This window comes from Rasamsonia byssochlamydoides, assembly GCF_041956645.1.
Source record: "Rasamsonia byssochlamydoides strain NRRL 3658 unplaced genomic scaffold VTN77scaffold_15, whole genome shotgun sequence".
Taxonomy (NCBI): domain Eukaryota; kingdom Fungi; phylum Ascomycota; class Eurotiomycetes; order Eurotiales; family Trichocomaceae; genus Rasamsonia; species Rasamsonia byssochlamydoides.
The window spans coordinates 27,415-43,364 of NW_027192398.1; the positions used below are offsets into that span (position 1 = coordinate 27,415).

The 15,950-nt window shown below is 50.7% G+C and overlaps 5 protein-coding genes across 5 annotated transcripts; all 5 read right to left on the reverse strand.

Annotated features, from left to right (window-relative positions):
• Positions 1–427: 427 nt before the first annotated feature.
• On the reverse strand, positions 428–1,324 carry VTN77DRAFT_1858 (uncharacterized protein; the record flags this gene model as incomplete). The annotated part of the gene is made up of 1 exon (XM_069417635.1): positions 428–1,324. One exon carries the CDS (start codon positions 1,322–1,324, stop codon positions 428–430), a length of 897 nt encoding a protein of 298 aa, XP_069279644.1.
• Positions 1,325–2,853: 1,529 nt separating this feature from the next.
• Positions 2,854–3,283, reverse strand: VTN77DRAFT_1859 (uncharacterized protein; the record flags this gene model as incomplete). Its single annotated transcript, XM_069417636.1, has 2 exons — positions 2,854–3,129; positions 3,218–3,283. The coding sequence occupies 2 exons, from the start codon at positions 3,281–3,283 to the stop codon at positions 2,854–2,856; spliced, it is 342 nt and encodes a 113-aa protein (XP_069279645.1).
• Positions 3,284–3,993: 710 nt separating this feature from the next.
• On the reverse strand, positions 3,994–5,700 carry VTN77DRAFT_1860 (uncharacterized protein; the record flags this gene model as incomplete). Its single annotated transcript, XM_069417638.1, has 3 exons — positions 3,994–4,886; positions 4,942–5,451; positions 5,505–5,700. The coding sequence occupies 3 exons, from the start codon at positions 5,698–5,700 to the stop codon at positions 3,994–3,996; spliced, it is 1,599 nt and encodes a 532-aa protein (XP_069279646.1).
• A 2,679-nt stretch (positions 5,701–8,379) lies between these two features.
• VTN77DRAFT_1861 (uncharacterized protein) lies at positions 8,380–11,459 on the reverse strand (the record flags this gene model as incomplete). The annotated part of the gene is made up of 3 exons (XM_069417639.1): positions 8,380–10,647; positions 10,696–11,244; positions 11,346–11,459. 3 exons carry the CDS (start codon positions 11,457–11,459, stop codon positions 8,380–8,382), a joined length of 2,931 nt encoding a protein of 976 aa, XP_069279647.1.
• Positions 11,460–13,593: 2,134 nt separating this feature from the next.
• Positions 13,594–14,852, reverse strand: VTN77DRAFT_1862 (uncharacterized protein; the record flags this gene model as incomplete). The annotated part of the gene is made up of 4 exons (XM_069417640.1): positions 13,594–14,154; positions 14,207–14,509; positions 14,565–14,675; positions 14,745–14,852. 4 exons carry the CDS (start codon positions 14,850–14,852, stop codon positions 13,594–13,596), a joined length of 1,083 nt encoding a protein of 360 aa, XP_069279648.1.
• Positions 14,853–15,950: the final 1,098 nt, after the last annotated feature.

The following is a 15,950-nucleotide window of genomic DNA, read 5'->3' on the forward strand; positions in this document are numbered from 1 at the left end:
CAACACCCACGATAACACATAATACCCGGCAGGGGCAGCCGAGTTCTTACTTCATAATCCTTTCTCGTCAGGTCAGCAGGAGAAAGATGAATGCTAGGTGAAGCTGTATTGGTAGTTGTCCCAGGTCTAGGGTGAGGAGAGGTCAAACTGCACCAGTGGCCAGACCATTTCATCTTGATGTCAAGTTGAATTTTATATACACTGGTTGCAAGATAATCGTGGAATAAAGAAAAGTCTCTGTCCTCACATTGTGCCGGTGCTAAATCCTGCTTTCTACTACTCGTCGCCCTCCCCAACCGTCCTTGCACTGTCATCTTTAAACAGCCTGTAGATATCATCCATCACTGGCAACTCTCGTGGTTTCTCCAGTGCTTGTAGTTCCCTTGGGAATGACCTCGAACTCGCCCTTTGACCAGCCATCTCCTATTCACAACAAATAAGAACATGGATCACTCTCTGGGTTGATGTAAAGCCCCTTCTCCCTCACTTTCTGCCATGTCCTCTTGCCTAGGGCCCTTCGGAGGCGACTATTAGATCTATCGACAGCGAAGTCGGCCTTATCACCCCGCTTTGCTACGACGAGAACTTCCCTCGTGTCACTGCCGTCGGGCAGGTTCGAAATAAGAGACACAACGTTGAATTCCTCTCTCGTTTCAGGCCGTGCAGTCGCCCCCTGCACGCCTGGCTGCTTGGCGACATACATTTTCACGCTAGCACCAGAATCCTGTCCATCGCGTGCCTTGAGGAGTGCGTCCCAACCCTGAAGTTGCCGGACGTGGTGCTGATCGCAAAGGTCATAGCATGTCCGGGAAACTATGAACTCGGTCGTAGGCGAGACGAAGTGCAGTTCTTTCCAGCCATTTGTATTGATCAGGCCGTGGATCTCGAAGCAGGTTGCGACGTCGGCGATGTCATGATTCACGCCTGGGTCATGGTAGCAGTCTTCCACGACCAAGAGGTCGAGCCTAAGATTTGAGAGAATGGGAAGCACTTCGTGCAGGTAGAACGTCGGGCATAATACCCCGCGCAAGCGAAGCGGCACTGGAAAGGCTTTGACGCGCAGGCGGCGGAGCTGGGATATCAGCGGTAAGGGAAGAGTCGTCAGCACGTCAAGCATCGCCGCTGTAGACCCGAAGTGGAGGACGATGTTCTTTGCAAGGAGCGGTGCTGCTTCATTGTTGATGAGACGACATGTTGAGAGAATGCTAGTATGAGTTGACGGTGTGTTCCGCTCAAAGCCGATCCGGACTGTTATAGAGAGAAACAGGAACTCGAAAATCATCAAGCGGAGTTCAGCTGGGAGATCAAGCAGCGAAGGCGACATATCGGATGAGTTGTTATCGGACGAGGAAGGAAATTTGGCTAAGAGAAGTAGAAGGGAAGCGTAGCTGGACGGTGAGCCACAAAGCTGCTGAAACAGATGGAGTCTCTCCAAGCCCGGTTGAAAGTCTTTCGCGATGAAACTATGGCTTCCAACGTGTTTTAAGTATGCCTGGCTGTTAAGACTTCCAGTGATTCTTGAGGTGAATCACAGAGAGAGGACAGTCAAAGCAGTGAGGAGAAGTAAGGTAGAAGTAGGTAGCATAAGGACGTAGGTAGGAGTTTCGTCTAAGTTCGTTTGTGAGAAGGAAGGAAGGAATAATGAACGCTCCTGAACGCCGAGTCAACACATACAGAGTACGTAGGTATGTATGTATGTACAGTCCTGTGCAAATGAAAGAACTGAAACCAAAATGTGCTCATGTTTCCTACATTAAACATTTCTGACCTTCTTTCTATGACTACTTTTTTGCTATGCCATGAACCCCTTTTAAAGCCTACATCAGGCAATAGGGAGTCTAATACTGAGTTATCTCCTTATCTTAGGGGTTAGATTATTAGTCTTTTGGTAGCAGGTGTGAATATAGAAAACTTTAAAGTGGCTTTATATTATTTGTAAAGATATTATAACTAATAAAGTTGATTAGAAGAAGAGGTTAGTAGCTTTGTATAACAGTATAGCTGATACTTAGTATTATACTGGATATTACATAGGGTTTGATTTTTATAATATAATATGATATGGAAAATCGATTTTTTCCCCTATATAACGTTAGCTTTTATATAAGCCCACACATATTATGGCTGTGGAGAAATCATAAGAAAAGCGTCAGGCATTATTGGGTTAGTTGGGTGCAGAAAAACAGGTAATAATAGTTTCAAACTTTTCGCAGTGCACTGTATGTATGTATGTATGTACATACATAATTACATTACTCCTCTACTAACCTGGAGATAATATCAACTATAGATAAGAAGATACTTATGTACAGTACATCTAGTGCATCATGTACAGATCATCAGACCGATTGACTAATCTGCATCGTCAGGTCAAATGCAAATGCAGAATCAGAGTCGCATCGTATCTGTCGGCGATTCTGTAAGATAATCACCAGCATGGGCCGCTCAGCCAGGTCTCTCAGCTTGCGGATATGGCTGCCTGTCGGTTTATCCGTCTATCCCAGGACAATGACCAGATGAAGTTCAGGTATGTCTATATTATTATTGTTGTTTTCGTCAAGGATATCTGCTGTCCTCACAGCAGTTGGACAAATGGCTGTCACGGGCCATTGTCTTGTTTCGAACAAGTGTCGAATTGCATCATCAGATGCAGAATTTAGACCTCGTGTCACAGAACGAGTCCAGTATAGTAAGCCTACCCAGATCGAAGCTCGGAAAGCTGGTGGATCGACACATAGGCATAATGAGCTGCCGAATATTTTCGACGTCATACAGCAGCGACAAAAAATAAACTCCAGACCGGAAGCAAGGTTGATAGAGATTCGACAATATTGACCAGAACCCAATTTTCATTCACTGCTCACTCTGACTCCTCTGGCCTTGTCGTTTTTTCAACCCTTCCGGCGGGCGATCATCTGCTTCTGCTTCCGTCTCTTCCCCCCGTAAACTGAACGCTCGTCGACGCCCACTCGGTCGTTCCGTCAAGGTCGGGGCGCGGGGCCGTCGACGACCCCGTGCACGACCCCCGACGATGGGAATCTCATAGGTGGCCAGGCGCCAGATGTACAGTACAATGTCGAAGAGGACGAGGAAGGCCCAGGGGCCGATGGTGAGGATTCCAAGTAGGATCTAGACAATTTCAAATAGTCAGTGAAAGTTGATGCAGAAAAAAAAGGCAGTGACTTGATCGTGATGGGTTGATTTGATCGCAACGTACAAAGAATCTCACAATCCACGTCTCGAACGTGGTTAAGTGTGGAGGGAGAAGCGAATACCACGCCATCGTTTGTTTTCAGCTTCTGAGTCTAAAAAGAGGCAGATTTTGAAGATGATTATCCTCAGGGGACGAGATGCCTTGAGCCTTAGCTCCTGTTGACTGCTCCGACCCTGGAGCGGAGCCCCTGAGTTACTTCCTGAATCGTATTCTGATCGCTCAGCCCCTCGCACAAAGCCACGTCAGAACTTAGCTGGCATTCGTGCCTGTCGAGATGAGTATATTATATCATTTTGCAACCATGGCTTGGCGCCTGAGAAATGCGGTATTGCTTCACAGGCAGCGTCTCGAAAAGGTTCACGGAGCTGGCTGATTGATTGATTGTTGTTGTTGATGATGCCGAGGTTGGTTGGCTCGGGAGAAGAGTCCGCCAATCCTGAAAAGGAAAAACCTACGGCTGTAACGGAGTTACGTGGGGTAAGTACCTTAGGTACCTACCTAGGTAGGTAGTTACATACAGTACAAGATGCGAGCTGTAAAAAGGTACTCATGAAGAAATACAATCACCGATTCTTTTTTAAGATTGACCCAACTGATTTCCCAGTAGTAAAATGGTCCAGTTGCTACATGACAGTGTTGCTGTACTGTTACAGAAATACCTAGCATCATCTGCCATAATGAGAGAGGTCAGAAAAGAGAAAATGCGGTCATGTACATTATATATATCTATATTTACTCCCATATAAATGAATGAATGAATATATGGCATATGTACTCAATCAGATTGTCTCGATATGCCCCAGCAGCCACTGCAAATGGCGGTACGCCACGCGGGGCTGGAATTCAGGCTCCATGTGTCCGCTCTGGAACGTTTCCACCCACATCAGACCGCGCTCGTAGTGCTGGATGCCCATCTGGCCCTGCGGACCGTCCAATCCGGCCATGCCACTCTGGGCGAACTCCTCAGCGTAGACCAGATCCGGGATCTGGATGTTGATCGGCGTGCTGGGCTGCTGCTCGAACCCGAGCTTGCCGTTCCAGGTCATGTTCTGGATCGCCAGCAGCGTGCCGTTAGTGATGATGATCATGTCGTAGTCGCCGTTGCCGACCAGCACGCGGTTCGTGGCTTCGATCACCTGCGGGAGCACATGCTGGATCGGATCGGCCGACAGGTCGCCTTCGCCTTCAGGGCCTCCGTCACCGCCCACGAAGACTGCCTGGTTGGAGCATTCGTACCAGGTGATGTTGGGGGCATGGAGCGCTTTCTTGACATCGTCCCGGTCAAAGTAGACAGTCGATCCCGGCGGCGTGTAGTCGAATTCGGTGGGGAAGCCGAGAACGTCCCACGGAATAGGGCAGTTCGCGTTGACCTCGTAGATGTTGAAGCACGGGTTGGGGTCCAAGACCGCGTTGAAGACGAGGTCGAACAGGTCGCATGACGCTTCACTGGTGTAGTTGAAGTAGACGGGCGGCTGCACTCCCGAGGCCGGGAAGGTGAGATACTTGTCAATGTAGTCCTGGTAGCCACACGACTTGTGAAGACTCTCCAGCTCGGCCATGAAGCTCTCGTTGAAATTGAACAGATTGGCGTTTGCCTGCACGAATGGGACGACCGGCACTTCTTCCTGCACGTAGTCGAATTGACCAATGCAGGGGTCGTACACGAGAGCGCCTATATCACGGGGATCAGCAAGACGACAGTCAGGCGGGGCACGTAGGAGACCTACCTCTCAGGTCATAGTACTCCGTATTGTTCTGGTCCAAGAAGGCGGCGGAGATGTAAGGAACATAGCGTCCGGCATAGCTCTCGCCGGTGACGTAGATCTTGAAGTTCTTGATCCCAAACAGCTGCTGGAAATTCTTGAAGAACTTGACAAAGTCCTGGGCCGTCTCTTCCTGACGCACAGCGGTCGGCGTGCCAATGGAGAAGCCGGTTCCAACGGGCTGATCGACCCAGAGCATGTTGGTCAGGTTCACCCACGAATAGGGGTTCTCGACGGGCGCGAAGGCGCCCGCCTGCCAGAGGAAGCGGCCGTTCTCCTGGAAGAAGCCCTCGAGGGAACTGCAGCCCGGGCCACCGTTCAACCAGATGGTGATCTCGTCGACGGGTTCACCAATGGTCGGCTGGAAGATGAAGAACAGCGCGCGCGAGTTATTGCCCTGGTCAATCGGGACGAGGCCGGAGTACATCTCCCCAATGTCGAAGTTCACATCGGGAAGGCTCTCCACGAGGTAGGCTGACGAACCCTTAGTCAATTCGTCTACTACATTCGGGATGACTCAGACTCACGCTGCGTGTTGTTGTTCAAGAAACGAAAGCTCTGCTTAGATTGGCGCTGTTCCAGCGCAGGAGGAGCACGCTGGGTGCGTTTGGCCAGGTTGTACGGGTCACGAGCCCGGCGTCCAAAGCGGCCAAGGGCAGAGACATTGTCGGCCAGCAGGCCGGAGGCGAGCAACGCCGTCGTCACGAGGGATTGAAACAGCATTTGGATGGAAGACCGCTGACCACGCGGTTGATGGGCTGGAGAGGCGCGACGGAGGACAAGACATCGGGACAGAAGATCTGTTTATATACACGGAGCGGTCCCCGAGGGGACGATCTGCTCTGCTAGTGCGATGCCATGGTTGATTGAATGGCAAGTCTAAAAAACCGGATCGTGTCTATCGCGGTCCACCACGACTCCATGCCGGCGATTCCGCAGGTGATTCCGCAGGCGATTTCGTGCAGAGAAGATCTGCGTCTCAATTGGGCACGATGATTACAGCCTGTTCTGCTTAGTGCTTTGAGGAATCACGAGCCAGCCTGTGCTCCCCCGGTCGCCTGTGGGACGTCCTAATCCGGAACGAGAAGGTGGGTTGTGCCGAGGCGCAGTACGACTAAGCTTAGGGGAATAGGAATTCAGAATGGCTTATCGCAGAGGACTCTCGTAAGTGGTGACGTTGCTGGCGAATGCGGGCTGACGTTATTATTATATTATTCTTATTGTTCTTATCGAATGGGAAGTTGGATATTGGTGACGGTACCTGCTTCTGCGGTTAGCAGCGGCTTCAGTGAATCGTAATCCCACTAAAAAGAAAATCAGGGATCAAATCATACATACGTTAATCACGCTGTCAATCCTCTTAACTTCCTATCTAGGAGTCCAGATTCTTGCGTCATTATCGCGGGAAATTTGGTTGGAATCATTGGATGAACTCGATGGAGGCTCCACTGCTCCCCCGCCTGCGCTCAATTTAGGTGGCATCCAAGCGTGACTGGCGTCGAGCTGGGCCGTGGCCACAAAGTCATGCCTTATCGCAAATTACAGTACGCAACGGTGGAAAAGGACGGGGAATTGAATTGAAACGCACTCTGTTCCTCACATATTCCTTCCAGTTGCTATGCGTCCCTAACGGTATGACCTGTCTGAAGGAAGAGAATTCAGCCTGCACTCCTTATCTTAGCCTTTTTAGATTGCAACCTTTTGCGCAGGCTATCGAGATTTGAGACATACATCCGTAGTGAGGAGCTTGCCTAGGGAGATAGGGTAGCATCCATGCAGATTGACGGGAGCTTTGACCTAGGTAGGTAGGTACCTCCACCTGGGTCCTGACCAGGACTCCATAGATCTGTGAGAAATTGATATTCTTGAAACAATTATAATAATAATCTCTCATCGATCCTGACAGCAGAAAGTGCTTCCAGTCCAAGTGGGGCGTCATCCTGCTTACGAATACGAGGCAGGTAGGTGGTCAAGACAGCTGCTTCCTTTTCTGGATAGTCGTGGTTACCTAGGTTATCGGGATTTTCTGGAGTTTACGGAGTAGGCAGGTACGGTACCTAAGTTGACTTCGATGCAACTAAGATCCATCGACCGGTGGAGGCACCAAAAAGCTTGACTACATTAATCAGTTTATTAATCAGCTCACATGTTGCACCAGCTTCTTTCCCCCACGCCAATCCCATTGCAATAAATATATGTCATGAATTACTGGATGTACCTAGGTCGATCCATGTACTGATAGATGATAGATAAGACAACCTCCAATACTGATGGATGGTATAGAAAAGTGATAATCACTCAGATTGTATCTCTAAAAGGGATGATTCATGTCATGGAACTCACTACTAGAAGCATTTAGTACCTGCTAGCCAGCTACCCTAACTAACAATAGACTACTCTGAGTACTCCGTACCTAGGTAGGATGCAAAGCCACTTAGCTTTGAACTGCTCTCACTTTATCAAGCATGTGATCAGTGACAGCTACCTAGGTACTTTAAGACTTCCTCTTTTTTAGTCATTACTTCAACAACATTGTTGACCAAAAAAAAATTTTTAATTCTTGTTGTCACCGCCTGAGTCGAAGTAGCTACTGTTAAAAAAAAACTAATTTCTCACAAGCCTGTCTGTCTGCATGTGCAACAAGAATCCATAATTATCCATATAATCCTCTATTTCGATCTGTGCTAGAAGCAAGCACCAGGCATTGTTTCAAACAAAGACCATGCTCAGGTGGTAAAGTGTATCCAGTCTATAAAGCAGATGTGGAGTGTTTGATTATTCTTACCAGCTTTCAGATCATGTAGGTTCAGATCATATGGGTGATGGGGAGCCATGCATACCATGTGCCAGGTCAGTCTGACTATCCAAGACTCAAGAGAACATCACAATGATCATTGAAGTCATGTAATAATGACCATTGGCAGCAGCAGCAGCAGTCAGTCAGTTCGGTCAAACAGGCTGGTCAAAAAAAAGATTAAGAGAAAAGAAGAAAATCACTGAGACATTCCACCCAGATCCAATTCCAGGCCGAATTATCTTGTCCCATGATATATATATATATATCAGTCTATATATAATATTTCTATATATAGAAATAAAAATCACAAAAAGCACCATCACCATCGCCAATGCAAATGCAACAAAATTGGTCATGGTCATGATATCGCGAACACCTGTGACCTGTTCCTATCCCAGCCATTCCAATATCTGCCCAAAAAGAAATAACACGAGTCGAAAACACATGTCGAAAAAAACAGATAAAAATAACAAGATCTCACCACCCAATATCCGACAGATAGATAAGTCTATATATATGTATATATGGCATATGTCACCCAACGAGATGATAGATAGGTTACAGATCAAATGAACAAGATCAGACAAGATCGAGCAAAAATATGTCTATCTCTGTCGTCGTCGGCCTCGGAAATAGTCATACTGCGGAGGCGAAATGTTGGATTCGTCCTCCTGCGCGACAGGCCCGTAGCCTCCCGTTCGCCATCGATCGAGCGTGCCGGGATGCGCACCACCTCCTATAGCAGGAGGCTGGGCGTTGCTCAAGAGGCGAGTTTCGCTCTCGTTCGAATGCCGGTAGAAGGACGGTGGGGGGCTGCGGTCTCGAGTCATAGGAGGTCGGAAAGCAGGGTGGTCCCCGACGTCGCTGAGACGAGACCCCGGGTAACCCATCCCCAGGTCGAAGCCCTCGAGCGGTTTCCGCACCGAGCCCGCTGGCGAGGACGCCCGGGACGAACTGGGGGAGTCCCTGCCCATGATGAATGCCTTGGGCGTCTGGGACCGCTCCGAGATGAGGTCCTCTGGCCGGCCGTAAATACCGCCGCCGAACTCATCGCGGAAATCAGCCCGGTCCTTGAAATACGAAAAGTCGAGCTGGTTCTCGGCAACAACCTCGAATGGAGCCAGCGGTGGCTGATCATTCGCTTTCCCGGGCTGCGACGTCGACATGGACTGCATGGCGATGTCGGAGTATTCCCCCACCGCGTCAGAGGCCCCCAACCGGCCGCGATAGATCTGCTTCAGCGCCTCTGCCGCGCGAGCATGAACCATAGGCGTCGGGAGGGGCTTGTATAGCGCCGGGTGACCGAACCGTGAATTGAGCCGATCCCCGGCCCGTTTGACGGGTTTCCCGCCGACGCCGAGGGCTTCTGCATCGTTCAGGTTCGCGCGGTTGTAGTATATAATGTCCGGGTCGAACGTCTTAGCACAGTACAATTTGAACCCCAAGAGCAAGAATGGCAGCGGGACCAGACAGTACACCATCGTCCAGGTTCCCTTGGCCTTGACGACCAGAGCGATGACGATGTTGGAGAAGATGGTGGCAAACAACACCCGATTGAAGAGAATGCGCCAGAACCGGCCACCCGATTCCGTCTTGGTCACGAACACGTACATCAAGAGGTACTTTTTCATCCAGACGTCCAGGCCGAAATAGAGCGCCGTCACCGGGAGGACAATGGGCTGCAGCGTGGCGAAGCAGAGCGCCACAGTCGCATAGAAGAGGAAGTAATTGTAATAGCTGGCATAGTCGAACGGAGGGGGAGCCGTCCATTCGATGGTTTGCCGCGGGGTCGGGGCCATAAACGTCTTGACAAACCAGATCCACGCCAGATTGACCACCTGGACCAGGTCGATGGCAGCCCCGAGATTCCGCTGCAGCAACCACGTAACCCAGAAGGGCGACACCTGGCACAGAGCCGACATCATCTTGTAGTAGAACTGTCCATCCTGAATGGCCCGCCAGGCGCTCTCGTTGCGATTCCGCGCATCAATGACGGCCGAGACAAACGTCCACGCCGCCGAAAACAGCGAGAAGACGATCAGGTTGTTGAAGACGAAGAAGAAATAGAGGTAGTGGACGACATGGCGCTCGCGCGAGGTTTTGGTGACGTCGCCGGCACGGATCAGCAGACGGCGGAAAATGATGGGCAAGACAAGATAGACCAGGGACGTCACGGCGGGAGATGCAATACCCTGGACGGCGGCCCAGATTCGGCTGTTGGCATTGAGAGAGGTCTGGAAGGCCGGCCAGACAAGACCCAGGTTCGACAGGTCGGACAGGAAGATGGCAATCATGGCGTTGGGCGCGATCCATACAAATGTCAGCAGCGTGACCCAGAGGACGTTGACCATCCGCCTCCATTTTCGGTGCTGGGGCGACAGAGACAGATTCTCCCAGATCAGGTCGTTGGGCCGCGGGGCCAGACGGATGGTGGTCCCTTGGGGATGCTTGTGGCGCGCGGTATAGGCGACCGCATGGGCATGCGCGATGTCCTCCCAGCTGACGAAGCCATAGGGCATGGCGTTGCGCTTGTCGACCGACTGTCGCACATCCTTGATCTTCATCTCCAACTGCTGGATCCGATCGGTCCAGTAGTCAATGGCATCCACTTTCCCAGAAGGATGGTCATCTTGGTGCTTTCGTGGCGGACGCAACGTGGGCCGCTTCGCGGGCAGACGGTCCGGGTGCTTCAGGTACTTGGCCAGGACGGACTCGAGAGCTCTGACAGCTTCCTCATGCTTCTTGATCAGGACGGGGAGCTCCTTGACGTTGCGGCCGATGGTGGCTCGAGGCAGAGAGGAGGTGGGATTGACCTCGTCTGTCAGTCGCATCAAGGCTTCCTCAGTGCGGAGAGAGGGAGGGATATCGGTGACCTATAGCAATTAGCAGGGTCTCTCTATCCGTCCGCTGCAACAACCCACCATTAACGTCCGGGCATGGAGGCTCATCTGATACTCCGGGCTTTGAAAGTAGCGTCTGCGCAACGCCAACACCCCTCGATAGTTCTGCCACAGAAAGAAGACGACAATGGCGTCGAAGGCCCAGGCGCAGATGACCTGGCTCCAGATGGCTTCCGTCGAGACATACATCGGGGTCATGGTTGCAAATGCGGAAAAGCCCTGGGTGACGGCGCCGCCGCTCTGGCTAATGTTGATGGGGATCAAGACGGCGCAGCCGATGATGCTGAGGACGAGGAACATGTTGCGACACATCTGGGCGAAGCGTAAGAAGAGGGTGGCATCGAGACCGATCCGGTCCGCCAGCTCCTCTTCTCGCGTGTTGACGACGGGCTTGATCCAGGCGAAGAGCCCTTTACCCACGGGCGGGGGAGCATGCTTCTGGTCGGCATGTTTCAGCTTGGGCGCGTAGACAATGGTATGACGGGGCCGGAAGAGGGAGAAGAGGAGGGCAAGGAAGACGGAGAGACCGATGGAGGTGGCGAGCGAAGCCCAGAAAGCATTGACTTGGAACTGGCCGAGAGGGAGAGTCGGTGTTAGCAGGAGGTTCGAGTGTTGTTCCGAAAAGAGAAACTTCAGAAGTCGGAGGAGCAGGATGCGATATTCATACTCACTTCCGACTTGAAGGGATTCTGGATCAGTCTGAGAAACTGGTCTGCCGGAGTGAGGTTCTGGTCGTCACCGTCACGGCCAGCAATGACAGTGAGGTGGTGATCCCAGCTCGCCATGATTGCTGAGGGTCCCGATCACAGGCCGATAACGTCCAGCGCTTTCCGGCGGCACGACAAACGAGAGGCATGGACTAGAGGGGGGGAATTCCGTACTCTGTATACTCCGTGCCGAGAACAGCTTGGAAACGAGATGAATGATGTGTCCCGACGCGTCCCCAGAAATGGAATAATGAGAGGACAGGGCACGCAGCTAGAGTACAGCCGTGGAGTAAGATAGAGGAGTAAGATAGAAATCAACAAAGATAACAAAGCCAAGAGCAGAAAAATCCACCAGCCACGAGGAACGAAGGGACGAATGGAGGTGGATAACGAAGAATGACTGGAGCAGAGGCAGTGCCAGACCCGTAGCCAGTCAGGCTGTCAGCCCAGTCGGCCAAGCCGTTGGTTTTTTTCTGTTTTTCGTTACGCATTGTCGAGCTGGGCTGACTTTGGGCGGGGGCGGGTCTCCAGCAGTCTAGCCGGGGATGCACAAGTCTCGCCTCAGCTGAAATCCCGACTGGGTGACCGGCTCTGCGGGTCACGACGATCTCCCAGTGGTCTCCATCGGGTCAGAGACCGCTCAAATAGAAGGTCGAATCCGAGTATTGGCGTGTTGACGGGCTGGCTGATGTAGGGCCGGCAATCGATTCATGGATTCTGATTATTGGATGAATGAGATGAAGAACGATCAATGGAGTGTTCATCCATCGAACCGTGGAACGGAGGGATCAGCCAAGGAACGGAACAGTCCTGAGTCCCTGACAATAGATTAATCTAATAATACTCCGGAGTAGAGTGTGACTGACCTGACAGGAAACGAAGACCACGAGAACTCGATCTAACCGTCACGCGATAAGGTCTCACGACACACATGCCACAATAGTAATTACTGCAGAAATAAATTTATGCCGCTGACAAGGTCGATGCTTTCCATCGTCACGGAGTTACTCCGTACAAGATAATCTAAGGAACCCACAGGTATTATTACCTGTCCTCCGTCCTCCGTACTCCGTAAGGATCCACACTCGCGTCTCTCCTCCAATCCGGTCGCAAAAATACATTAATACGGCGCGGCTGATCTGTCGTCTACGTACGGAGGATGTGAGTTAATTTAATCAAAACCACACACCGCCCGTCACTGGCATGTAATACTCCTCCGTAGCAGGCTATAACAAGGAATAATAATCAATGAATCGATCAATCATCTATTCTGTTGGATCATGATCATGGATCTGGGATCTACGATACCATCGAAGCAAATCAAATCAGATCAAATCAAATCAAATCTCCTGGTTCTTGGCTGTGTCTAGCTTAGCGAGTTGATCTGCATTTTCATCGTGGCGGTGCTGTTTAGTACTGTGACTGTAACCGTGATCATCATAAGGCTATTTATAATTATCTATAGCATCAATCTCCTCCGTAAAAACGTCTAATAATTACCTACTTACCCTACGCAGTATTATTCCTTGGGGCTGTTGCTGCCCTTCGTAGATCATGGAGCACATTTGATCTCTACCAAAAGTATTCGAGTATATGACCATCGATATGATTATTATCTTCTAGAGGAGCTGCAGCTTTCTTGTATTCTTGAGTGGGGTTAAAAGATATATTAATTACTGATCCCTATGCACACATGATCTGCTGGATTTCTTTAGGCATCGCTAATGGTCTCTACTATCAATCTACTTCGTAGTTTGGAGAGTATATTAATTAATTAATTATATTGAGGTTGAAAAAAAAAACAAAAGGTAGTTCTTTTTCTATATGATAATCACGTTAGCTGACCGAGCGACGAGTTCGTCCAGCCCTTGCTTGGACCCGTCTATAAGGGACTTCTGTATTTAGACTACTATCATCAAGCCAGCAATGACATCATGATCATTCTCATTTGCATGGTAGATATCTACAGTACATCACTGCAAATCACTGCTTTGCTTGCGTTTCGTTTCCTGCAGCAGTGGCACGGGCACGGCACGGCACATTATGAAAGTTTTTCCCTGCTGAGAGGAATCAAGATGAGTTTGATCTCGGTGGAGCCCCATCCCCATCGTACTCGATCGGCTTCATAATAATTCCCAAGTTCCAACTTCCAAGACTCAGGCAGTCAGCTTGTTTGATATTGGATTCATTTTCGGTTTTTCGGTTGATTCGATTACAACTGTCCAGCAGTGTTGAAGTCCGCCAGAGCCACCTGGACACGCGCGCTCATCTGCTTCTCACCCTCGCGCACCCACACACGCGGGTCGAAGTACTTCTTGTTGGGCTTGTCCTCGCCCTCCGGGTTGCCCACGGGAGCCATCAGGTAGTCCTTCTTGTTCAGGATGTAATCCCGCACGCCGGACATGTAGGCGTACTGCATGTCGGTGTCCAGGTTGACCTTGACCACGCCGTAGCTGATGGCCTCCTTGTATTCCTCCTTGGAGGAGCCGGAGCCGCCGTGGAAGACGAAGAACACGGGCTTGTCCTTGGACGAGCCGGTCTTCTCCTTGACATAGGCCTGATGCTTCTTCAGCAGCTCAGGGTGAAGGCGGACGTTACCAGGCTTGTAGACGCCGTGCACGTTACCGAAACCAGCAGCGATGGAGAAGTAGGGGCTGATGGGGGCCAGTGCGTTGTAGATGGCCAGGATGTCCTCGGGCTGAGTGTAGAGGGACTTCTTCTCGACGTCCTCGTTGTTGACACCATCCTCCTCACCACCAGTGATACCGATTTCCTGGAAGATACCATCAGTTGAGACCTTATTTCTGCGCAAAAGGACAACATACCATCTCCAGCCACTGCTTCATGGGAGCAGCACGCTGCAGGTACTTGGCGGTGGTCTGAATGTTCCAGTCGACGGGCTCCTCGGAGAGGTCGATCATGTGAGAGGAGAAGAGGGGTTCGCCATGCAGCTTGAAGTAGCGCTCATCCTCGTCAAGCATGCCATCCAACCAGGGCAGCAGCTTCTTTGCGCAGTGGTCGGTGTGCAGGATGACGGGAATGCCGTAGGAGGGAGCGATGCTGCGAATGTAGTGAGCACCGGCGATAGCACCGGCAATGGAGGCCTCCTGGTTGCCGTTGGGCACACCCTAGACGATCACATTAGGCCGCCTTCTTATGTCGAGTTCATTCTCATTATCGTACCTTTCCAGCGAAGTAGGCAGCACCACCCTGGGACAACTGCAGGATGATCGGGCAGTTCTTGTCGCGAGCAGCTTCCAGAGCGGCGACGGCCGTGGAGGAGGAGGTTACGTTCTGCGAGAGACATTATGAATTAGTATTGCGACAGTGCAGTAAACAAGTGTGACCCTGATTTTGACTTACAATAGCCGGAATGGCAAAGTTGTTTTGTTGAGCATATTCAAAAAGACGCAGCACATCGTCACCGACGATGACACCGCTCTTGCGGGACAGCTTGTCGAGGATACCCATTGTGACAGAAAGGACAGATCAGATGGATAATCGCTGTGTAGGGGACTTGAATGTCAGCAGAGTGCAATTCACAGAAAAGACTAATCTTGGGAATAAATCAGGAGAAAAATGTGAATCAGAGAGGGAGAAGGTGGGGGGAGGGGTTTGACTCAGGGAAATCTCTGGGCTGCCAATTAAGCTATGATTCATTGCTGGTGCAAATAATATCGGCCAAGGTGTTATCCAAAGGGACAGGGCCAAGCTAGCGGAGGGGCAAAAAGCGGGCAGCAGAGCGCTGAGGTCCGTCAAGGCACTCACCGAGTCACCGGAAAGGTGGAGAAGAAAGGGTTAGGCCAGGTAGAGGGGTAGATTAGGTGAAGTCAGGATGATTTAATTCAGTCGCAGCGGCGATTCTGAGAACTGACAGAGAGAGACAGGGGCGAAGGGAAGGCAATTAGCTTTATGTACTCCGTACCGTAGTCCGCAGAGCTGTTAGATGATATAATTGTCCGCCTTTCCCCTCCTCTCTCCCACATCCTCGTTTGGTGGGGAAGCGCATGACGCTGTGTTTCGTCCCGAAATGCCCCGCGGGACAAGCCTCGTGTTGCGCTCGTGCTTCCTTGAAGCCGATGATTACGGCTTTACAACAGTACAGCGGACTTCTATCCGTTCAGTATGATTTGCTCTTTGTCCGTCCCTTCTCAGGATCTTTGTGAGATGTCCTGGACAGGAAATACTGCCAAGGAATTTGATACGATACGTATCCTTTGCATCGCATCATCTCCTTCTTTGTCATACAGTTAATTCCTTGGAGGTACATATATACAAATATTTACAATCAATCCTTCGTCTCGGCAGAAGTCTTAGGCGCCGAAACGATCTGCTAGAGGAAGCTCTCCGTCTCAACGATGTTTTTCCGAGTCACTCGTTGTTCCTGGCGGGTTTTCGGGTAACCTCGGGTATACAAGTCGCGCTCTCTCTCCCCCTTTCCCAGCTCGAATTCGAAGCTATTCTGCTGCTTTCGATTGTTCTTGTCTTTCTACCTAGGTAAACTATAAAAGATGGAGTACAGTTAGCTACAATTGATGACTGTCAAGGAGGGAGATTCATGATTGGTAG